Source organism: Glycine soja, chromosome 6 (assembly GCF_004193775.1).
Source record: "Glycine soja cultivar W05 chromosome 6, ASM419377v2, whole genome shotgun sequence".
In the NCBI taxonomy this organism is placed as follows: Eukaryota; Viridiplantae; Streptophyta; class Magnoliopsida; order Fabales; family Fabaceae; genus Glycine; species Glycine soja.
In genome coordinates, this window is record NC_041007.1 from 43,189,011 (window position 1) to 43,209,914 (window position 20,904).

The window sequence follows — 20,904 nt, forward strand, 5'->3', positions numbered from 1 at the left end:
AATGACTACAGGCCCATTTTCCTCATTGGGTGTATGTATAAAGTAATAGCCAAACTCTTGGCAAATAGGTTGAGAAATCTGTTGGATGGGTTAATTGATGAACGGCAGACAGCTTTCATAAGAAATAGACACATTCTCCATGGAATTCTCATTCTTAATGAGGTGGTGGATGAGGCTACTAAGAGAAAAAAGCCTACTATGATCTTTAAAGTGGACTTCGAAAAAGCATACGATTCAGTATCTTGGGCTTTCTTGGATTACATGATGGAAAGGCTAGGTTTCTGCCTTAAATGGAGACAATGGATATCTGCATGTCTTCATTCAGCTACTATCTCAATTTTAGTAAATGGGAGCCCTACCAAGGAAATAGTCCCCTCTAGAGGATTGCGACAAGGAGATCCTTTGGCTCCTATGCTATTTAATATAGTGGCTGAGGGCCTTACCGGCATGATGAGAGAGGCTGTTAATAAAAACCTTTACAGAAGTTTCTTGAGTGGGAAGCAAAATGAGCCTATAAACATTTTGCAATATGCTGACGACACGGTCTTCGTTGGAGAGGCCTCTTGGGATAATATTCTTGTGTTGAAATCCATGCTTAGAGGATTTGAAATGGTATCGGGCTTGAGAATCAACTATGCAAAAAGCCAATTTGGGGTTGTCGGTTTTCAAGCCAATTGGGCTCAGCAAGCAGCCCAATTCCTGAACTGTAGACAGTTGGATACCCCTTTCTACTATTTAGGCATGTCTATTGCTGTTAAAGCTTCCAGCATGGTGGTTTGGGAGCCTTTGCTTAACAAATTTCAAGCCAAGCTCTCAAAGTGGAATCAGAAAACTTTGTCTATGGGTGGTAGAGTTACCTTGATAAAATCTGTCCTGAGTGCACTCCCTATATATCTACTATCTTTCTTCAAGATCCCCCAAAGAATAGTGGATAAGTTGGTGACCCTCCAAAGGCAGTTTCTGTGGGGGGGAACTCAACACCATAACAGAATTCCTTGGGTCAAGTGGGCTGACATCTGCAATCCGAAGATTGATGGGGGATTGGGAATCAAAGACCTGTCCAATTTCAATGCAGCCTTAAGGGGAAGATGGATCTGGGGATTAACTTCTAATCACAACCAGCTTTGGGCCAGACTTCTTACCTCCAAATATGGAGGTTTGGCAGACTTGCAGAGCAGTAGAGTTAAAGGGTGGCATTCTTCGTGGTGGAAGGATCTCAAAAAACTTTATCATCAGCCAGATTTTCAGATTATTCACCAAAATATGACCTGGAGGGTTGGATGTGGGGATAGGGTAAGGTTTTGGCAAGATCCATGGATAGGTCAGGGATGTAGCCTTCAGCAAAAGTACCATCAATTATTTTTGATTAGCAGACAGCAAAACCTGTCCATTTCTAACATGGGGAAATTTTCTCAAAATACATGGAGCTGGGATTTTAGATGGAGAAGGAATCTATTTGATTATGAGAATGAGCAAGCCATAGCTTTCATGGAAGATATATCTGCCTTTTCTATTCAGCAGCAGTTGCAGGATATTATGGTATGGCAAGCAGAACCTAATGGACTCTATTCTACCAAGTCAGCTTATAGGCTCTTGATGCCTACCAATAGTCCTGGACAGCACAGTAGGAATTTTCAGATTCTAATGAAGCTTAAAATGCCCCCAAGGGCTGACATGTTTTCTTGGAGATTGTTTAGGGATAGACTTCCTACCAGGGCCAATTTGCTTAGGAGAAATGTGGTTCTACAACAAACTATGTGTCCCCTTTGTGGAAATCACCAGGAGGAGGCTGGCCATCTCTTTTTTCATTGCAGAATGACTATAGGGCTGTGGTGGGAATTTATGAGCTGGACCCGGTTTAAAGGAGCGTTCTCAGCTGACCCAGCAACACATTTTATTCAATTCTGTGAGGGCTTTGGGACACAGAGGAATCATAATAGGAGGTGTATATGGTGGATTGCTCTAACTAGTACTATTTGGCAACACAGGAATTCCCTCCTGTTTAAGGGCACACCATTTGAACCTCCCAAAGTGTTGGATGATGCTCTATTTCATGCTTGGTCTTGGCTTAAAGTTTCAGAAAAAGGTTTTAATATTCCATTTAACCATTGGTCTTCCACTCTTCCGGAGACCTTTGGTTAATTTGTAATATTTCCTTGTGGTGGGTATTGGTGGGTTTTGCTTTTGGAAGGTGGCATTTTCAGTGCCTTGTATTTGTAATCTCAGTACCTCTGGTACTGCTATGCTTTAATATTATTAATAATATAATTTTGCCTTCCAAAAAAAAAAAAAAAAACGCACTACATCCATTGCAAGTTAATTGACTATTAGGTCATGGTCTTAGGGAGCGGTTGTAGGAAGTATATTATGTGAATATTCAATACCGGCTAACATAAAAGCTATATGCCATATAATAGAATTTCCTCTGCTTATACATGACCTTAAAAAGATCATATTGCAGAAAACGTATGTATGCAACCATGTAAACAAAATAGATACAACTTACATCTTTCATCCTGACGAAAAAGTGTACCAAACGCCTGCATATTTCACCGTTCAACTCCAAATGATAGCGACATATTATGGAATAGATTCGATGGACCTTGATTTAGTCAAGCATGGAAGAAAAGAAAAAAATAGATATTAGTATAATTATAATATGAAGAATAAGGGCTTAAACTTTAAAGCAATTAAAAACTATAACAGTTAATTTCAGCATAAAATAATGAAGCTCTCATGAAATATTAGGGGGTGTTTGGTTTGGTTGTTTTCTTTCATTTTCACTGAAAACAGAAAACGGTGATGAAAATGTATTTGGTTTGATTTCTGAAAACATTTTCAGTGAGAATGAAAACAAGAAACAACTAGAAAATGAAAACAATAAATTTTCGTTTTCAGTGTTTTCAGTTGAGAACAGAAACCTCATTTCGGTTAAAATGAAATGGCGGTGACAATGAATGTAGTTTTAAGCAAATCTAAAAATACAAAAAGACAATAAGTCAATATATCATAAATTTTCAGTATTTTTATTTCATGAAAACAAAAAATAAGAAATCAAACCAAACATGTTTTCAGAATTCAAATCTTTTGAAAATGAAAACAATTTTCAAAAAATGAAAACAGGAAATGAAAACAGAAAATGAAAATGCAAACCAAACACACCCTTAAAAAAAATGAAGCATGCTCTACTTTATGTATGAAATTTCATGAAAATACAGAAATGACAAAAGGAAGTTAAACTTAATTATGTAATTCTAATCGAAATCCAGATATAGTGAAGGCTTTTCTTGCCCAACAACCATTTTTCCCATATTATGTTGTATAAATCACAAATCCAAAGTCTTTGACAAGTAGTGTAAAATATTGGTTGGTCATTTCTAAGCAACCTCACAATTTTAGATAACTGGCCAAAACGGGTCAAATTTTATGAAAATTGGGAACTAATGTTGTAAATGAAACATTTCCTTATAAAACTTGAGAAGAGATGGATGGATTATTATGTAAATTATCAAAAAGAAGAAACAGGGGCGCTGTCGTAAGGACCAAGGAAGATGTAGTATATACCAGAATATATTCATAAGATTCCTCACAGATTTGTAATATGCATTGTAACACCTCAGTTGACAAGGTAAAGCCAGCTTCACACATTTTTTCAACAATATCAAGAGCTATGCCCACCTGCATTGAAAAATCAAAAGGAAATAATTTAATTAAAATGCAGTCATGCTAGACAGAGGTATATGAATAAAAGATTTGTTTCATAATTTATAAAATAAATAAATAAATTGTACAACAAATCAAACACATGGAGATCTATAAGAATTGAGAATAGACTAGCCTAACTCAATCTCAAAAGTTAGCTCAAGCAGAAAAGATTAATGTCAGATATGATAGGTGCTAAATGAAACTTGGCAACCCATGGCCTTCAATTACTGCTTTGACTTGTTTCCATATTTTTAGAATTCGAAGAGAGAAACTGAAAATGTTCTTGTAATTGCATTATTGTGAATGAGTTTATAAAGAGGAGTATTTGTACACTTATGACTAATTCCCTTCATACTCTAATGTCTAATTATAAATAATATGCAGGTATATCGATGAGACAACACTTAAAAATCATCTCTGTAGGCGTAAACAACAGAATTTCTCTCCACATCATAACTGGCCCTAACTCTCGGTTCCCATCAAAAAGAGATTGGGATAGTATAATTTCCTGACCAATGATTAACCTTTTTCAAATGTCTTCTGCTTCTCTTTTTTTTTATCAGCAAAGATAGAATATGTATATTAATTAAGTACCAGTGGTACTAAAAGGTACAAATTACAGCTACAACCTGGTTTCAAGTCAGACTTTGTGTTTGACGAAAACCAGGAGATGATTATAGAGATAACTATTACATATATTTATTGTAATTTCCTATCCTCAACTACTTAGAAACCCTTCCCTCAGATTGGTGGACCATTGATTGTAATGAACATCAAAACCCTTCTCCAAGTGTCTGAGCCATGTCCATAACAAGAAAATAGCATCATCCATCATTTTGTTTGCATTAAACGAATCATTAAAGAAGATAATGCTATTTCTTTGTTTCCAAATGGTCCATGTCAGTCCTAGCCACCACCATTTCCATCTATTAGCCTTCCTTCCCTGCAGCATTCCACCAATGTGATGGAGAAAGTGTTGTCTTGGCTGCTGCGGGAAAGCACCCACTAGTTGCCCCCAAGACCACGATTCCCACCACAGTGGAAGTATTTTGCTGCATTGAAAGAAGAGGTGACTTGCACTCTCCTCCGATGATCCACAAAAAGGACAGAACACGTTGGTTAACTTGATTTGCCTCCTCCGAAGGTTTACTCTGATTGGCAGCCTATCTTTGATTAACCGCCATGCGAAACAAGCAATTTTAAATGGGACCTTGAGCTTCCACAGTTCCTTGAACACTCCATCCTGGATGTCCTATGTTACAGCCTTCGTGAGCAAATTATAAGCACCCCTAGCTGAGTATTGACCTTGAGGATCAGCCACCCACACCCACTGATCTGGAATCTGAGGCTGGATTCTATGGCCCTCAATTTCATTTAGGAAAGAAACCGTCATATCTACTTCATTGTCAAACAATGGTCTCCTCCATCTGAAATCCCATTCTCACCCAATGTCTTTACAAACTCCCATCTGCTGTATAAGTTGATTTTGCTGAGAAGATATTAAATACAATCTTGGATATTTCTCTAGTAATGTACCCTCACCACCTCTCCACTTGTCCTCCCAAAAATGAAATTTGTCCCCACATCCCACCTTCCATGAAATTGAGTTCTGCATCACCAGATCATACTGCGGATGTTGACACACCAACTTTAGATCCCTCCACTATATCGATTCATTGTTGTCTCTAGGTGCTTCATTTAGGCTCCTCCGACCACCATACTTCGATTCAAGTACCCTTGCCCACAGCTCCCCTTGATTGTGGAATAAACTCCATTGTCATTTACCCAGAAATGATAGATTGAAGAAATTGATGTCTTTGATTCCCAAACCTCCCTCTTCCTTTGGTAGGCATATCGTATCCCATTTGATCTAAGCTATTTTGTTTTGCTCGACCGCACCCCCCCATAGGAAAGTCCGTTGTAGACTCACCAACTTGTCCACCACCCTTTTAGGAACCCTGAAAAAAGAGAAAAAATAAATAGGAATGGATGTTAGCACTAACTTTATGAAAGTCACTCTCCCCCCAAAAGACGAGTGTCTTTGTTTCCATTTCACTAGTTTTCTCTCACACTTGCTAATAATAGGGTCCCATGTCTGACATTTTCTTGGATTTGCTCCAATCAGAACGCCGAGATATGTAAAAGGGAAAGGCATCAAGCTACAATTGAGGTAATTGGCCGCATTTAGTGTCCATTGCTCCGACATCCCAAAAGCACCAAAACTACTTTTAGCAAAATTAATTTTGAGGCCCAATACTAATTGAAATGCCCTCAGTATTGCTTTAATTGCTTTAACATTCTCCATCGTTGCCTCCCCAAAAAAGATTGTGTCATCCGCATACTGAAGGATACTGACTTCCACCTTGATTTGCCAACTAGGAAACCCCGATATATCATTTTCTCCAAAGCTGTGAGATAAGGCCATTAAGTGCCTCGACAACAATGTTAAAGAGAAGAGGTGATAGTGGATCTCCTTGCCTAAGTCCTTTCTGAGGTAAGAACTCAGATGAGGGACTACCATTTACCAGGACCGAAATCGATGCTGACTTTAGACACCCCTCAATCCATTGAATCCATTTGTTGCAAAAGCCCATCCTTCTCATCATATAAATTAAAAACTCCCAAGATACAGAATCATAGGCCTTCTCATAATCTACCTTGAAAACAATGCGTGGCTTTTGGCATCTTTTGGCTTCTTCAACCGCCTCATTTGCAATCATCACACTGTGTAGCATGTGTCTTCCTTCTATAAATGTTGTTTGTCTTTCGTGTATAATAAGAGGCATGACCTTCTTCAATCTGTTAGCCAGGATCTTGGCCACTATCTTGTATGTGCATCCAATGAGAGAGATAGGTCTGTAATCATTCAGCATCTGTGGTTCCACCACCTTGAGGATCAAGGCTATGAAAGATGCATTGGATCCCTTTGGAAAAATTCCGTTGACATGGAATTCATCCAAAAACCTTAGGAAATCCGGTTTAAAAATGTGCCAGAACTGCTTAATGAATTTGAAATTAAGTCCATCTGGGCCCGGACTTTTGTCACTTCCACAGCCCCATACAACCCTTTTCACCTCATCCTCCTGGAATCTCTCCACCAGCATGTCATTGTGCTGACGAGTAATAGTTTGAAAATGTACCCCATCCAGTGTAGGTCTGCCAAAGTCTGATTCTTTGAAGCGCTGTGAAAAGAAACTCCTGACTACCTCTTTGACTATTACTGGCTCTTCAATCCATGATCCTTTCACCATCACACCTTTCAGACAGTTGCTTCTTCGGCTAGCATTGATCATCATATGAAAGTATCTAGAATTACAATCACCTTCTTTAATCCACCTAGATCTCGCCTTTTGTCTCAGAAGTGATTCATGTGATTGAGCTGCTTCCCACAAATCCTGTTGAAGTTGCTTCCTAGTTGCCACCTCATGATGAGTTGGTTGTCTATCCTCTGTGCCCTCTTCCAACTTGTTTAAATCTTCCTCAATCTTCTTATATTTCCTGAAGGTATCCCCGAAATGTTCTCTATTCCACACCTTGATTCTTTCTTTGAGGGTTTTAATTTTTTCTTTTAGCACATATCCTCCCCATCCTCTTTGTTGGTTTGAGTTCCAGCTGTCAACCACCATTTTCTTGAAAGAATTATCAGATAACCAGCAATCAAGAATTTTAAAAGGTTTTCAACCCCAATCAATGGATTTGGAGTTGAGCAATACTGGATAGTGGTCCAAAAAATTTCTCTCCAATGTATATTGAGAGGTTCCAGGCCATTTGGTAAGCCATTCCGGGGATATTAGGAATCTATCCAGCTTGCTCCTGGCTGTTCCATTTGGTCTGACCCATGTAAACTTTCTACCAACCCACAGCGCTTCCTCTACCTCCAATTCTGCAATCCATTCATTGAACTCCCTATGGCTATTATCCTCCCACCCCCTCTGAACAGCTCCACTTCTCTCTGCAGGATTTCTGATGTTGTTAAAATCCTCCAATATGCACCATAATCCCTCTGGGCTTTGCTCTTTCAATTGCTTGATACTATCCCAAAGCAGTCTTTTGCTTTGAATATCGCAAGGTGAGTAAATGTTAATAATCTTAATTGGTTGTGCCTCCTAACGCCACTTCCCTGTCATCATTATAAAACCAGTCCCAATTATCTTCGATTCCAGCACAAACGATTTTTCGATCCATATACACAGTATGCCACCAGCTGAGTTGGCTGAGGATTGTGCTTCCCACCTAACTTCAGTATCTCCCCCATAAAGCTTGACGCATAGACCTCTCAATTACCTCCTTTTTTGTCTCCTGGATACACAACATGTCTATGTAATGTTTGTTGACCAGTCTTCTAACTGCTGGCCATTTAACTCCCCTCCCTAACCCTCTTACATTATATGAAATAATGTTCATGGGGTCCTCCTACTGCTTCCAAATCTCTCGGCCTCTTTAGTGTTTCTTACCTCCATTTTTGTTATTTGTTTTAGGGGGTTCCTTCGTGAAGGCCCCACTGTAACCCCTATATCTTTTATCATCTCCCATAAATTTTCTGCCTCCTTGAGGTGATTAGTTTCTGCATTTGCTTCCTCGATCATTGGTTGCTATGGTGATTGGTAATTGCAACTCTGATCTCTTTCATTCATCTGGGTTTGTGCTGAGTCTTGCGTGTTTGGGTGCTTAGTTGTTAATTGTTGGGCCGTGTCTGCTTCCGGAAGAGGGCCATATTGCTTTTTGCGCCAGCGTTTCCTATAAAAAACTCTCCAGGAATTATTTGGGCCTACCTTGCTTGTTGAGGGGCTGCCTGCTTGGTAGACTAATGAAGTGCTGGGGGTGTGGTTAGCACAGCCCAGCCCATTTAAATCTGATGCCTCCAGGTCACGTGACAATTTTGAAATATTGCTTATCTTCCCCAGCGTGTCAATGTTCACCTCTGCCTCCTCATTTCCTTTTTTATGCTCTTTCTCTCTCCTTCCGCCAAATCCAAGAGTCTCGCTGATCTGCTTTCCCCCCATTTCGTGCACAATACCTTGTTGGGTATCTGTGTTGCTGCAGGAGATGACAAGGATTGCGTGATTGGTTGGTCTGATATTGTTAGCGCTAACTCTTCCTGATTCTGCCTCCTAGACCCGATAGGCACTATTGTTGTCCTTCGGTTCAAAGTTGGTGTTTTGTCCGCTGGATGTCGGCACCTTTCCATTCTGAAACTTGTCCGGCGCGTGGTGGATACTCCTCGTTTCCGAGGAGGATGATGCATCGCCATTCATCCCGGCCTTATCGTCCGCGGTCCGATGTTCATCGCTACCGCCCTGTGACGGCGGCACCGCTGCCCAGCGCCTGGATCCTTCCTTAGTCTGTGACGTCTGCGCCGTTATCCACCATAGCGATCCCTCTTGACTCTCCTCTGATTGAATCTCGTCCGATGAGTTGTACTCCATCTCGCGCCGACACATGCACACCTGTGGTGATGTTCCGCCTTCCTCCGTTATATGCACCTGAAATATCTCCCCCTGGATGTTCACCCTAACGGTATGTTGGATGAGTGGTTTCCATGGTGTTTTAAGTAAGATCCTTGTCATGTCCATCTTCCACTGTCCCTCTACATTGTCATCAACCTCAACCATTTCTCCAATACCCGCCACAATCTTCTTTATTTGCTGCATGTCCCAGGCAATTAAGGGTATTCCCCAGCATTGTATCCATGTCAACCTATGCCCAGGTCGCATCCGCGGGTTCCACTTCTCCATGGTGTGAAACATCGTCCTCCCTCCTTCATTTTCTTCATCCATCATTTGTCTTGCTTTGTCGTCTGTGAGGCCTAGGAGCAAGACCATGTCATCTCCGATGTACCTTGGTGACACATTAGCTCCACAGTCCCATAGAATGTCATCCTCAACTTTATCGAACACTGTCAAGTTTTTTAATCTCCCCACCCATGCTTCATTGAGCCATTTATGCCCTATCAGAGGTATGTCTAACTGCACCTCCGATTGCGACCTGTTGCCTGAGAAGTTCCCTCTATGTAATAGTCTCCCCTGTTCAGCTCTTGGATTATTCCCCTTGACGGCATCCACGTACAATCCTGTCTTCGCTCCCCTGAGCCCTCTTTGCGTCATGGTCAGGTACGCGTGTCTGTTCTCCTCCGCATTTGTCTTATTGTGTGGTCGTCTCCAGTCTACTGGTTGTGGCTTTCCAGGAGCAGCTCTTCCAAATTTTGGGATGTTGACAAACATCTTCAAACCACCGAAGACAATGTTGTCTAACTTCTTTTCTAGCTGAAGCATGTCCTCCACTCCTTTGAACCTTACGAAACCATATCTCCTTCCATTTTTGTTTCTTTTCTTAGCAATGAACACCTCTCTTACGTCGCCCACTTTTCTGAAATGTTGCCATAGCTCCTTCTCGGTTGTGTCTTCAAGGAATCGGGTGAAATAATAGGATGATATATCTTTTCAGTCTCTCCAATTTGCTCGCATGTAGCTTTGGTGATGCCCTTTCCTGTTACCGGCGAAATTCAAACACTGACCCTCTCTAGTTTGCTCTCCGATACTCTCTCTCCTTTCCCTCCTATTCTTAACTCTCACCCACCCACTGTTTCTCTCTCTACTGTTTCTCTCTCTCTCTACTGTTTCTCTCTCTGCTTCTCTATCCAGTTGAAGATACAGATAACTTCTATGTGAGTGGTAAGAAGGGGATGTGAGATTACTTTCTGAAAAGAGACCAGCCTCTCCACTCTCCAGCAATAACGGAATCAACTATCAAGGGAAAAAATGAAAAAGAAGCAATAGCACTGTCGGAGCATGAACCAGCTCTATGTCCTGTTCAAATTTTATCATGATAAATAAAAAAAATTACCAGGCTCAATCAATCAAACCATGATCCAGAGACGTCACCAATTGAATCTTGGATTTAGTTTTCAAAATATTGCAGTAAACAGGGTGTTGGGTTAATGACACTTTCTCTTATTCTGTTCTTTTCTTATAATTACAAATCCTTGAGACTAGTCATGCCTTTAAAAGTCAATGGACAAGCCAAAGGCTGTGATCCTGAAATATTTCCTATCAGTCAGGATAAATGTCAGTGATAAAAAAGGAAGAAGCAGAAAGGTCACTTATGATGGAGGGGAACTAAAAGAATAGAAGAAAATTTTATTATGCGATAAATTGTTATTATAAAATTTAAGGAATAATAAACAGATTACTATTTCCTTTTGTCCAATTTTAGATTTTGGTTAGGCAAGTGATGGATGTATGGAGCAGGTTTGAGTGTTCTGTAAAGGCTCTTAAGAGATCACTCAATACTCGTCTTGTAATCATTTTCCTTCTTGCTTTTTTTCTTCTCATGAACAAGGTTCTTGCAACCAATTGATAACCACAATAGGAGATATAAGGTTGGTTTGATGGTTGGGAAGGGGAGCTAAAGGGTGAAGAGAGAAGGGGGCAAGGAGAGGTCGTGGGTTAGAATCTCTCGCTGACATTTCTAACAAAACTAGCAAACTAGCAAAAAAAAATTGATAACCACAATGACCATATGAGGATTAATAAAAAGAGTTCTACCTTGTCTAATCCACAGCAATGCAAAATGAGCTTTTCATATGATGAGGTTGAAGGCAACACTTCCAGTAATTCATGCATATTCTTGAATTTTGGAATAATATCTTCTACCTTCCACATTACCAAACAACACACATATGAAAACACACACAAAAGAAAAAACATTTTTCATAACATACAACTACTTTATGCCAATATTATTCCAAATAACATGGAAAAAAAAAAGAAAGAAAAAGCTTGCAGGCATCTCTTGACTGTGGTCAAACTTTTATCAACATTTTGTACTTTTGCAATATATAAGCATGAATGCATGATGGTTTAAAACCTCATAGCAGTAGAAAGATTAAAGTAGTTCCAGATCAAAATAAGGCCACTAGTAATCCACAATGCTTTGAGAAACTTCAAACAGAATATGCATCCCAAACCACTTAAAGAACCTTGGCCTATCAATGACAAAAGCTAAAGATACAAAATATCTTAAAATATGTCGGTATTGATGGAAAATAATATAAAAGGGAGGGTGTGGCTACACAGATGAGAAGCTGGAGAGCAAGTTTATTTATCACATAGTAAACAAGCAATATAAAACAAATAAGTGGGGCAAAACAACTGAATGTAATGAACCAAATTAAATAGAATAGAAGAACAAGAAGTATAGTACAAACAATTTTATCATGTGTTAGTATTATAAGAAATAAATATAAACTTAAGGATTAATTACTCATTAGAGATAGAGATACTACATAAAATTAGAGACGCAAAACCATTCATGGACTTCCACCTTCTTGTACTGAAATCTTGACGGCATCAAGGAACAAATTCCCTAGAGTCTTGTACCATGTCAATAACCAACTCTCCCAAAAGCTCAAGCTATCAGGTGGGTGCCCATGAATGATTTTTTTTTATATATCAAACATCAGTTTCTGCTCCATAAATGCATATTAAAATTAATGTAAAATTTTCTTTTCAAATAAAAAATATCAATCACATAATCACTTATAGCAGTTCAAATTTTATGAAATTTGTTGCAGAAGATCAAATAATAATTTTGTATAATCCAATGCCCAAATAACTTACACGATACAGGTATAAAAGAGCATATAAAAAATTAAAATATAATTTTCAGACAAATTTTTTTTAAAATATATATATATATATATATATATATATATATATATATTATATGCTGCATTACAGATATAATACCATTCATGGGATTCTACATTATAATTTAATCTTTTAGAAGATTTGATCCTTTGGACAAATATGAAATTTCATGAGTATGATAAGCAAGATGCATAGTTTCAATCCTAATCCATGTTTATGAGAATTCCTCTTTGGTCAATCCCCTGTATGCCGCTTTTATTTGCAACAACTTCAAACAGTATGGCGTTTGCCAAAATAAAACTTCAAATATTATGGCAGAAATTTACTAAAGAGACTCCTCTAAATGATCCTTTTTTGTATTGCATGCAAAATCAGTCATAAAGCAATTATCCAACAAATACATGCCAAGTTGCTAACATAAACTAGCAAGCTGGAATTCAAGAATCATCCTTTGCGATTGAAGTTTCAACATTAAATGTAAGAGTAAGATTAGAAACATAGTTCTAGGAAGAAGCAAACTGTAGACAGGCATGACATCCCAGTATCACATAGCATCAAGGACATTTACCAGTAGCATTCATGAGAAGTTTCTCACCGCTAAATTTGGGATGCTAACAGCATAACTAACAATGAAGTTTGAAATATTATCTGCATCATGATCTGCATTGCATAAGAATCTCTCATTAAAATACTTACATTTAAAGTGCACAAATTTATAGAGGAAGATAATACTTGATCCTTCCAGAGGGGAACAGATTTTCAGCAGCCATTACTATTCTAGATAAATATTGGCAAAGATAAGACATTCTTTCTGGCTATGAAATAGATTCTAGGAGCCTACATTTATATCAGACCCCTATTTGGGGGTGGGTTTGATCTTCTAGTTCCAAACACTAAGCTTCACATGCCATTTACAATTAGAACAATTCCACATGACAATTACTTTGAATTACAAAATAAATCAGTTAAACCCCACACAATTCCTTAAATATAACAATCAGAAAAGACAACACAGAAAAACAGGTTTGCCTCTCTTGTAGCTACTGCGTTGGGAAGCATAAGGAGCCTATTAATATCCTCCAATATGCTGATGATACTGTTTTTATTGGGGAAGCTTCTTGGGCGAATGTTCTTGCCATGAAGGCAATGCTTGGAGGTTTTGAGATGGCCTCTGGTCTGAAAATTAACTATGCCAAAAGTCAGTTTGGAATTTATGGGAAGCCTGTTAGCTGGGCTCATGAAGCTGCTCAGGTGCTGAATTGTAGGCAGATGGGTGTCCCTTTTCATTATTTGGGTATTCCTATTGCTGTCAGATCTTCATCTCAGATGGTGTGGGAGCCTTTGATCAGTAAATTTGAGGCTAAACTCTCTAAATGGAATCAGAAAAGCCTATCTATGGCTGGCAGGGTTACCTTGATAAACTCTGTTCTAAACGCTTTACCAATCTATCTCCTCTCCTTCTTTAAAATTCCTCAAAGAATAGCTGATAGACTGGTCTCTCTTCAGAGAAATTTCATGTGGGGTGGAGACCTTGACCAAAAGAAGATCCCTTGGGTTAAATGGGATAACATTTGCCTCAACAAAAGGGAAGGGGGCCTGGGTATTAAGAACCTGGTCAAGTTCAATGCTGCCCTGATGGGAAGATGGATATGGGAATTATATTCTAATCAGAATCAGCCCTGGGTTAGGGTTCTTAATTCCAAATATGGGGGGTGGTCAGCATTGCAGAATGACAAAGTTCATTGCTGGGATTCTCACTGGTGGAAAGACCTTAGGAGATTATATCAGCACAATGATTTCAAGATTATCCATCAGAATATGGCATGGAAGGCTGGTTGTGGGGATAAAATCAGATTTTGGAAAGATAGGTGGTTGGGGGAGGAAAGCACTCTGCAACAGAAATACTCTCAGCTCTTTTTGATTAGTAAGCAGCAGAATGATTTTATCTCCACCATGGGTAGCTTCTCACAGAATATTTGGAGATGGGATTTGAAATGGAGGAGACATCTCTTCGAGCATGAGGAGGGTGTAGCTGTGGCTTTTATGGAGGACATCACTGCTTATACTCTTCAGAATCACTTGAAAGATAAGTTGCTGTGGAAAGCTGATCCTAGTGGGCTATACTCTACTAGGTCTGCTTATCGGCTTCTATCAAGTCAAAAAAGTACTGCTTTAGATGGGATAAATTTCCAGCTTGTTTGGAAATTGAAGATACCCCCAAAGGCGGCCATCTTCACCTGGAGGCTCATCAAAGATAGGCTCCCTACTAGAGCTAATCTGCATAGAAGAAATGTGGAGTTGCAGGATCTTACCTGCCCCCTCTGTCACAGTGAGCAGGAGGAGGCAGGACATCTTTTTTTCCATTGCAGATACACTGTTGGCCTGTGGTGGGAATCTTTGAGGTGGATTCAGACTTTCGGAGCTCTCCCTTCTTCCCCAGCAAGTCATTTCAGTCTATGGTGTGAAGGTTTGGTTGCAGGAAGAAATCAGAATAGATGGTGTGGATGGTGGATTGCCTTAACTTCTGCCATCTGGAAGCATAGGAATTTACTCATTTTTCAGGGCATTCCTTTTATTAATTCCAAAGTTATGGATGATGCCTTATTTTTGGCTTGGTCCTGGTCTAAAGCTAGAGTTAAAGGTTTTAATATCCCTTTTAATCACTGGTCATCCTATCTAATGGAGGCCTTTGATTAATCGGGTGTCATACCTTGTAGTTGGGCTTTATGAAGGGTTTTTGTTCTCTTTTTGGGAGGCTGGCAGCACAGCTGCCTTTGTATGTTTATCATCAGTACCCCTGGTACTGTAGTTTTTTTCTTATTAATATATATATATATTTTCTGCCTTCCAAAAAAAAAGGTTTGCCTCTCTTGTTAATCTTTTTTCATCTTTGAGGGATTTGAAGCTCCAAATGTCACTCACCAACCACCAAAGGATGTAACAAAAGTTTTGTTGGAGAACAAGCCCAACACATTGATGGGTTAGAAACAAGTTAAGGGGTATATAAGCAGCAGTGTCATGAGTCCAAACTCCAAAGTGTCTGGGCAATTTTTGGACAAACAGATCACTCAAGCTAAGTCTACTAACACACACACACTCTCTCTCATTCTTGAACAAGGGCCCGCACACAAATTCAAATTTTGTATCAGAGTGCCAAAGCCTATATCCAAGGAAAATTCAAAAGCCCAAAACAGAGTGGGAGGAAAAAATAATATTACAAGGCCCAAATAAAAAGGTTTAAAATAATGAAAACAGGCACGATGCTTCTATAATTCAAGAACAGGAGCACAGGCAATAAATGAAATTAAGATCTGTGGCCTCTAAAACCCAAACTTGAAGTACAAATCCATAATAGAAATTGAAGACAAGTCACAACTAGGCCAAGTCAGTCAGACTTGAAGGAGAGTGCTGGAGAACAAGTTCCACATTGGTGGCTTAGAAACAAGTAGAGGGGAATATAAGCAAGAGGGCAATGAGTCCAAGGTACTTCCAAGGAACTTATGAACAAAAAGCACACTAACACAAACTCTCCCTCATTCTTGGACAAGGACCCGCACACAAATTCTGACAATTGATCTGGCCACCAAGTTCAGTGCATTGCGATTATACACTCTCTATCTCTCCTCTGACTTATTTATCTATGTTGATTCTTCCCTCTTAATGATTCATGAACTCACAATAAATCTTCCTATGTGTTGAAAATCAATTATTTTTTGGTTATTGAGAATATTGGTTTATCCCACTGCCCCCTCTTTGCCCTTTGAACACCAACCCATTCCCACATCTCTCCATCTTGTTTCACCTTTATTCATTCCCTCTGTTCCCTACCCTACTAGAATGCACCAATGTCCATCCCTATCTCCGTTTACCACTCTTTTATCAACTTTGGTCTTGACTGCATTGTTGCTGTTGAGTACCATGACTTCCATATTTCCTCTTCCTCTTCCCCAATATCTAGGATTTTAAGCTCTGGGTAGTTATGACTTCGCATGAAACATGTATGACCAAATTTAAGCAAATCTTGTCAAGGGGTTTCTTAAGCATGTGCTTTTATATGGAAAATTTCTTGATGTACAGGGATACAGTTGTTTTAATGTTTTTCAACAAAAATTAGACCTGACATCAGAAAAGATATATACACTGGATCTATACACAAATTGTGTCACAATATCTTGGTGTCAGGTTCCTATTGTGAGCTTACCGTATTTCAAATAATAAATGAAAAAACAATGATAAATGGAAGAATAAAAAAAATAAGATTGTCGTTATGGTGAATAAAAATTTGTTTTGAATTGAGAAAATTATTTCAATATTTTTTCAAAAGCTTCAATACTGTGAAAACTGAAACTTGATTATGAATATAGTGTAATTGTACTTAACTCTTTTTTTTTTTTGCACAGCAAAAATCTGATAGTATTAATAGGGGTCAGTACTAGATGTACTGAAAAAACATATTATACAAGGCAGAAACTGCCATCCCCAATTACAAAAAATTAACCACAATAGGTGGTTACCCAAACAACAAAAACCCCTAAGACATTTCCTCCTTTAAGCAAGACGACCATTGATTAAAATGTATATGGAGACCTTTCTCCATGCAATTGATCCAGGACCAAGTGAGAAATAAAGCTTCATCCATGACTTTTTCAGAGCAGAAATCCTGGTTATTAAACACCAAGGCATTTCTATGCTTCCAAATAGTCATGGATAGACCTTTCTCCATGCAAAATTAACTCTTAGTATGCAGTCCAAACATTAAGACTACAATTTTAAACTAATTCCAATTTCTATTATAATTAAAATTGCATTTACAATTCTATATAATAATGATCATTTTACAAATCAGATAGAACCCATCAAATATACATAAATCCCAGGACAAACACAGTTGAAATATAAAGCGGAAAACATATATATATAAAAAAATGTCATCATTTTAAAAACAGAACTGTGCACCACCTCTAATACCATACGCAATGATGCTTAGATATGAAAATAAGAACATAATCATACCACATGCTCTCAAATCCAAAAGTAAATCGTCTGCAATAGATTCCAGATGGAGCCTGCCTAATGATTGGAATATATCAGCAATAGATTTTGCAGATGAAAGCTTTGTGACGTCTATATTCTTCACCACATCCAAAATCTGCATTTTCCTATCACTTTCACAAAGAGCCATCAAGTAACTTTCTGCAACAAGAATTGAATTCAGCTCAGTTTCATGCACCACATGAATTCAGTTTTCTTGCCGTGTTTCTAACATGGCTAAGACATGAATTAAGAAAAAATTGTTAATTGCAATACAAAGGCACAAAACATCCACTTCCAAAGCAGTTATACATTTCGATCATGTCACTTAGTTTTTTCCTAATAGCACATGAAATGTAGAAGAATGTGTTATGGAAGGCATCATCCTTGCCACTACGTGAAAAAACAAAGCAACTAATGAATTTCTTACAGGTTGCTGTTAAAACCCTGCACTGGATCTTCAAAGTTGGACGAAAGAAACCATAAAATATTGTTGCACATGAATAATTGATTCACCAACCTCGTAAAGCAGAAGTCTCTTCTCTAGCTTCGACTGTAATATATTCACAAATATCCCGGATCATTTCTTCATTGCCAACTCTCAACCACAGCAACATTTCATAGTAACCCAATCGTGAAGCAGAACTAGGGTTCTCTGTTTTGATAATATCAGTGAAAAGTTGAAATTCTTGAACCAAACCCATATCAACTAAATACCGAAGAAGTGGACCATATGTTTTCTCTTCTAGTGGATACCCAAGATCTCTCATTGATTTGTAAAGGTGAAAAGCCTTACTCATTTCTCTTACACCAATGAATTCATCGTCAGTTGCCCTAGCCTTCTTTACGCACATTTTTATCAATGTGTTATACTCTTTCACACCCGTTTCTCGACCCAATTGACCAAACACATTAACGGTCTTTCCCACTCCTAGTTTATCTGCACACATTTTAATTAACCTGTCGAAACGGTCATCACTCGTGTATTTAAAAATCCACTTTTGTTTCCTCTCACGCGCTACATCCTTCCGTTTCTCCGACAACTTACCATGAGACAGGTCCAGTATCCACGGTATATCTACAGTTTGTTTCCTCTTTTCTTCATCATCATCAATTTCCTCTAAAGCACACCTCTTGTCCTCTTTAGCTGCCAAAAGAAAAAACAGCACATACCCAACATTGATAAGACAATATAAGCCAAGAGGGCACATTTCAATTCCCTAGTCTCCTCCACATCATCCAAAGAAAAACACAAGACTTGTACTCTCACAGTAATTTTAACAAACACTTACAGCACAATATATCAGATAGCTCATTGGTATCCTCATTTTCGTAAACCGAATCCCCTGCACCAAAACGTTGAAAAGACAACATGATTACACACCCAAATACCCCAACAAAACACCAAAGTAGCCACCAAGGAAACAAAACAAAACAAAACAAAACAAAACAAAACAACTGAAACCAGCGCATTTGCCAGCACAAAGCCCAACACTTTTCTAACTCATTTAGCTCCAGAAACCAAAACCCATTAACGCAACAAGGTACCTCTACAAAAAACGTAAATGAAAACATGGGTAGGCGTAAAAATTGAAACTTGAAAAAAAAAACACCTTGGGAAGTGTCACGAGCGAGGTAAGGTTCTGAGGAGAGGTACATTTCGTCTTCGGATTCAGGAGAAGGTTTTGTGAAGGGGACAACGTTGGTGTTGCGTTTGCGGGTTAACAACTTCGAGCGGAATAGGTTGCTGAGGGTACATAGGTTTCTTGCGGTGGGGGCGCGCATCTAAGCTCTGCAACAAGGTCACAAATAATGAGTGAGTGTTTATTTTTTTCTGCTTAGTTTTTCGTTACTGAATGGAATGGAATGGTTTGTTCGTTCTTAAAAATGAGTTTTGTGTTGGTTTGCAAAAATTGTAGTGGGAAATGGAATAACGGAAGAATCAATGTGTCTAACTACTACTGAGGAAATCGATGAAGAATTGCTCAATGGCATGAATACAAAAACTTAAGTAAATAAGGGGCACTTGGTTTGTGAGAGTATTTTCTGTTTTTATTTTTTAAAAATTATTAATTTTTAAGATTTAGAAAATACGTCTGTTTTCACTTCTTATTTATTTATTTTTAAAAAAAACATTGAAAATATGTTTGGATTAATTAATTTTCAAAAAAAAATATTTATAAATTTTTATTTATGATCATTTTGCAAAAAAAAAAAAGTTATATATTTTAACTGATTCTATTTATCTATAAATTGTTACAAATAAATTTATAGAAGATGAAATGTTATTGACGATGTTAAAAATATACTAATTCGTTTACATTAATGAACATTTTACAAATAAAAAATTATATATTATAACTAATTTTAATTATTTATCTTGTTTGACAACTTTTGGCTATGCATTATCGTGCATAGTTGCCACATACATGAGTCCTCTGTCAGTATAGTATCACCATCGTTCACCTCGGGAGGTTTCTCTTGGGAAAAAACAAGATTTAAGAATTAAGATATAACCAAATACAAATTCACCTGAAAAAAAATTGTCTTCAATATTTTTATAATTTAATAAATAAAAAATTAAAATATATTTTTATCTTTATAATATTTAAAAATATATATATAATTTTCATTCCTATAAAAAAAACCACAACAACACTTCCTCTCAAAAATTAATCACCAACAAACGAGTCTCACTGGCTTCACACTCAACACCATCAAGAACCTCACCCTTCTTTCCAACATCAACCCCAACCACCTTAAAACACACCACCTGATAGGTTGCTACTAGAGAAGTTCTATGAAGAGTCAAAGTTCGATTTTGATAAGAATAAAGTGGGTTGTGGTCTCCTTTAGTTTCACGCACAGTGTTCTTGAGCTCACTAGGAAGACCATTTGATAGGGATAGTACTGCAGGAAGCAAAGGGTCTCCAAGAAGTATAAGGCCCAAAGAGAAGGCAACAACCTCACCCCAATATGGTTAGTTGTGACCCATGCATTCATGCATCAGTATGTGGAAAGCGCAAACCAGCAAACCTTAGGCTAGCACCATATCTTCTAAAAGATGTGTAGTGTAATAACAGAATATTTGTTGTTAGGATATTGTGATTTACTTTATCTTTTCTATTAGTGCTTGTCGAGCCCTTGTCCCCTTCATAGCTATATATATCTGTGTAATGGCACTTGCAGGGGATATGAATGAATGAAATAGCAAAGCTTCCTTTCTCTTCTTCTTCCTCTGAAGGTTCTGGCGCCTCGAAGCCAGCTTATCTTCTTTTTCTTCCTTATTATTCTGGAGGAGCTGACCCTCGAAGTCAGTAACCAAGCCGCTGCACGTAACATTGGTGCTTTCATTGACCTCCCATGGCTGCCTTCCATGGCTGCCACTCACCGTACGAAGCTTCCATGGTTGCCTTCCATGGCTGCCATACCACCCTCCACTACCACAACTCATGCCACTCACCATACGAAGCTTCCATGGCTGCCACTCACCATACGAAGCTCCCATGGCTACCTACCA

General features: G+C 38.4%; 1 protein-coding gene across 3 annotated transcripts in view; it reads right to left on the reverse strand.

Moving 5' to 3' along the window:
* Nucleotides 1-19,379, reverse strand: part of LOC114417040 (pentatricopeptide repeat-containing protein At4g04790, mitochondrial-like) — a 45,479-nt gene extending 26,100 nt beyond the window's left edge. For all 3 annotated transcript variants that reach the window (XM_028382131.1, XM_028382130.1, XM_028382132.1), the window contains exons 1-8: nt 18,998-19,379; nt 18,677-18,730; nt 17,905-18,531; nt 17,367-17,546; nt 12,949-13,013; nt 11,250-11,357; nt 3,565-3,678; nt 2,507-2,602 (exon numbers count right to left, since the gene is read on the reverse strand). In XM_028382131.1, coding sequence (XP_028237932.1) covers nt 2,507-2,602; nt 3,565-3,678; nt 11,250-11,357; nt 12,949-13,013; nt 17,367-17,546; nt 17,905-18,531; nt 18,677-18,730; nt 18,998-19,169 — 1,416 coding nt within the window. In that variant the 5' untranslated portion in view covers nt 19,170-19,379. The remainder of the gene's footprint in view (nt 1-2,506; nt 2,603-3,564; nt 3,679-11,249; nt 11,358-12,948; nt 13,014-17,366; nt 17,547-17,904; nt 18,532-18,676; nt 18,731-18,997) is intronic.
* Nucleotides 19,380-20,904: the final 1,525 nt, after the last annotated feature.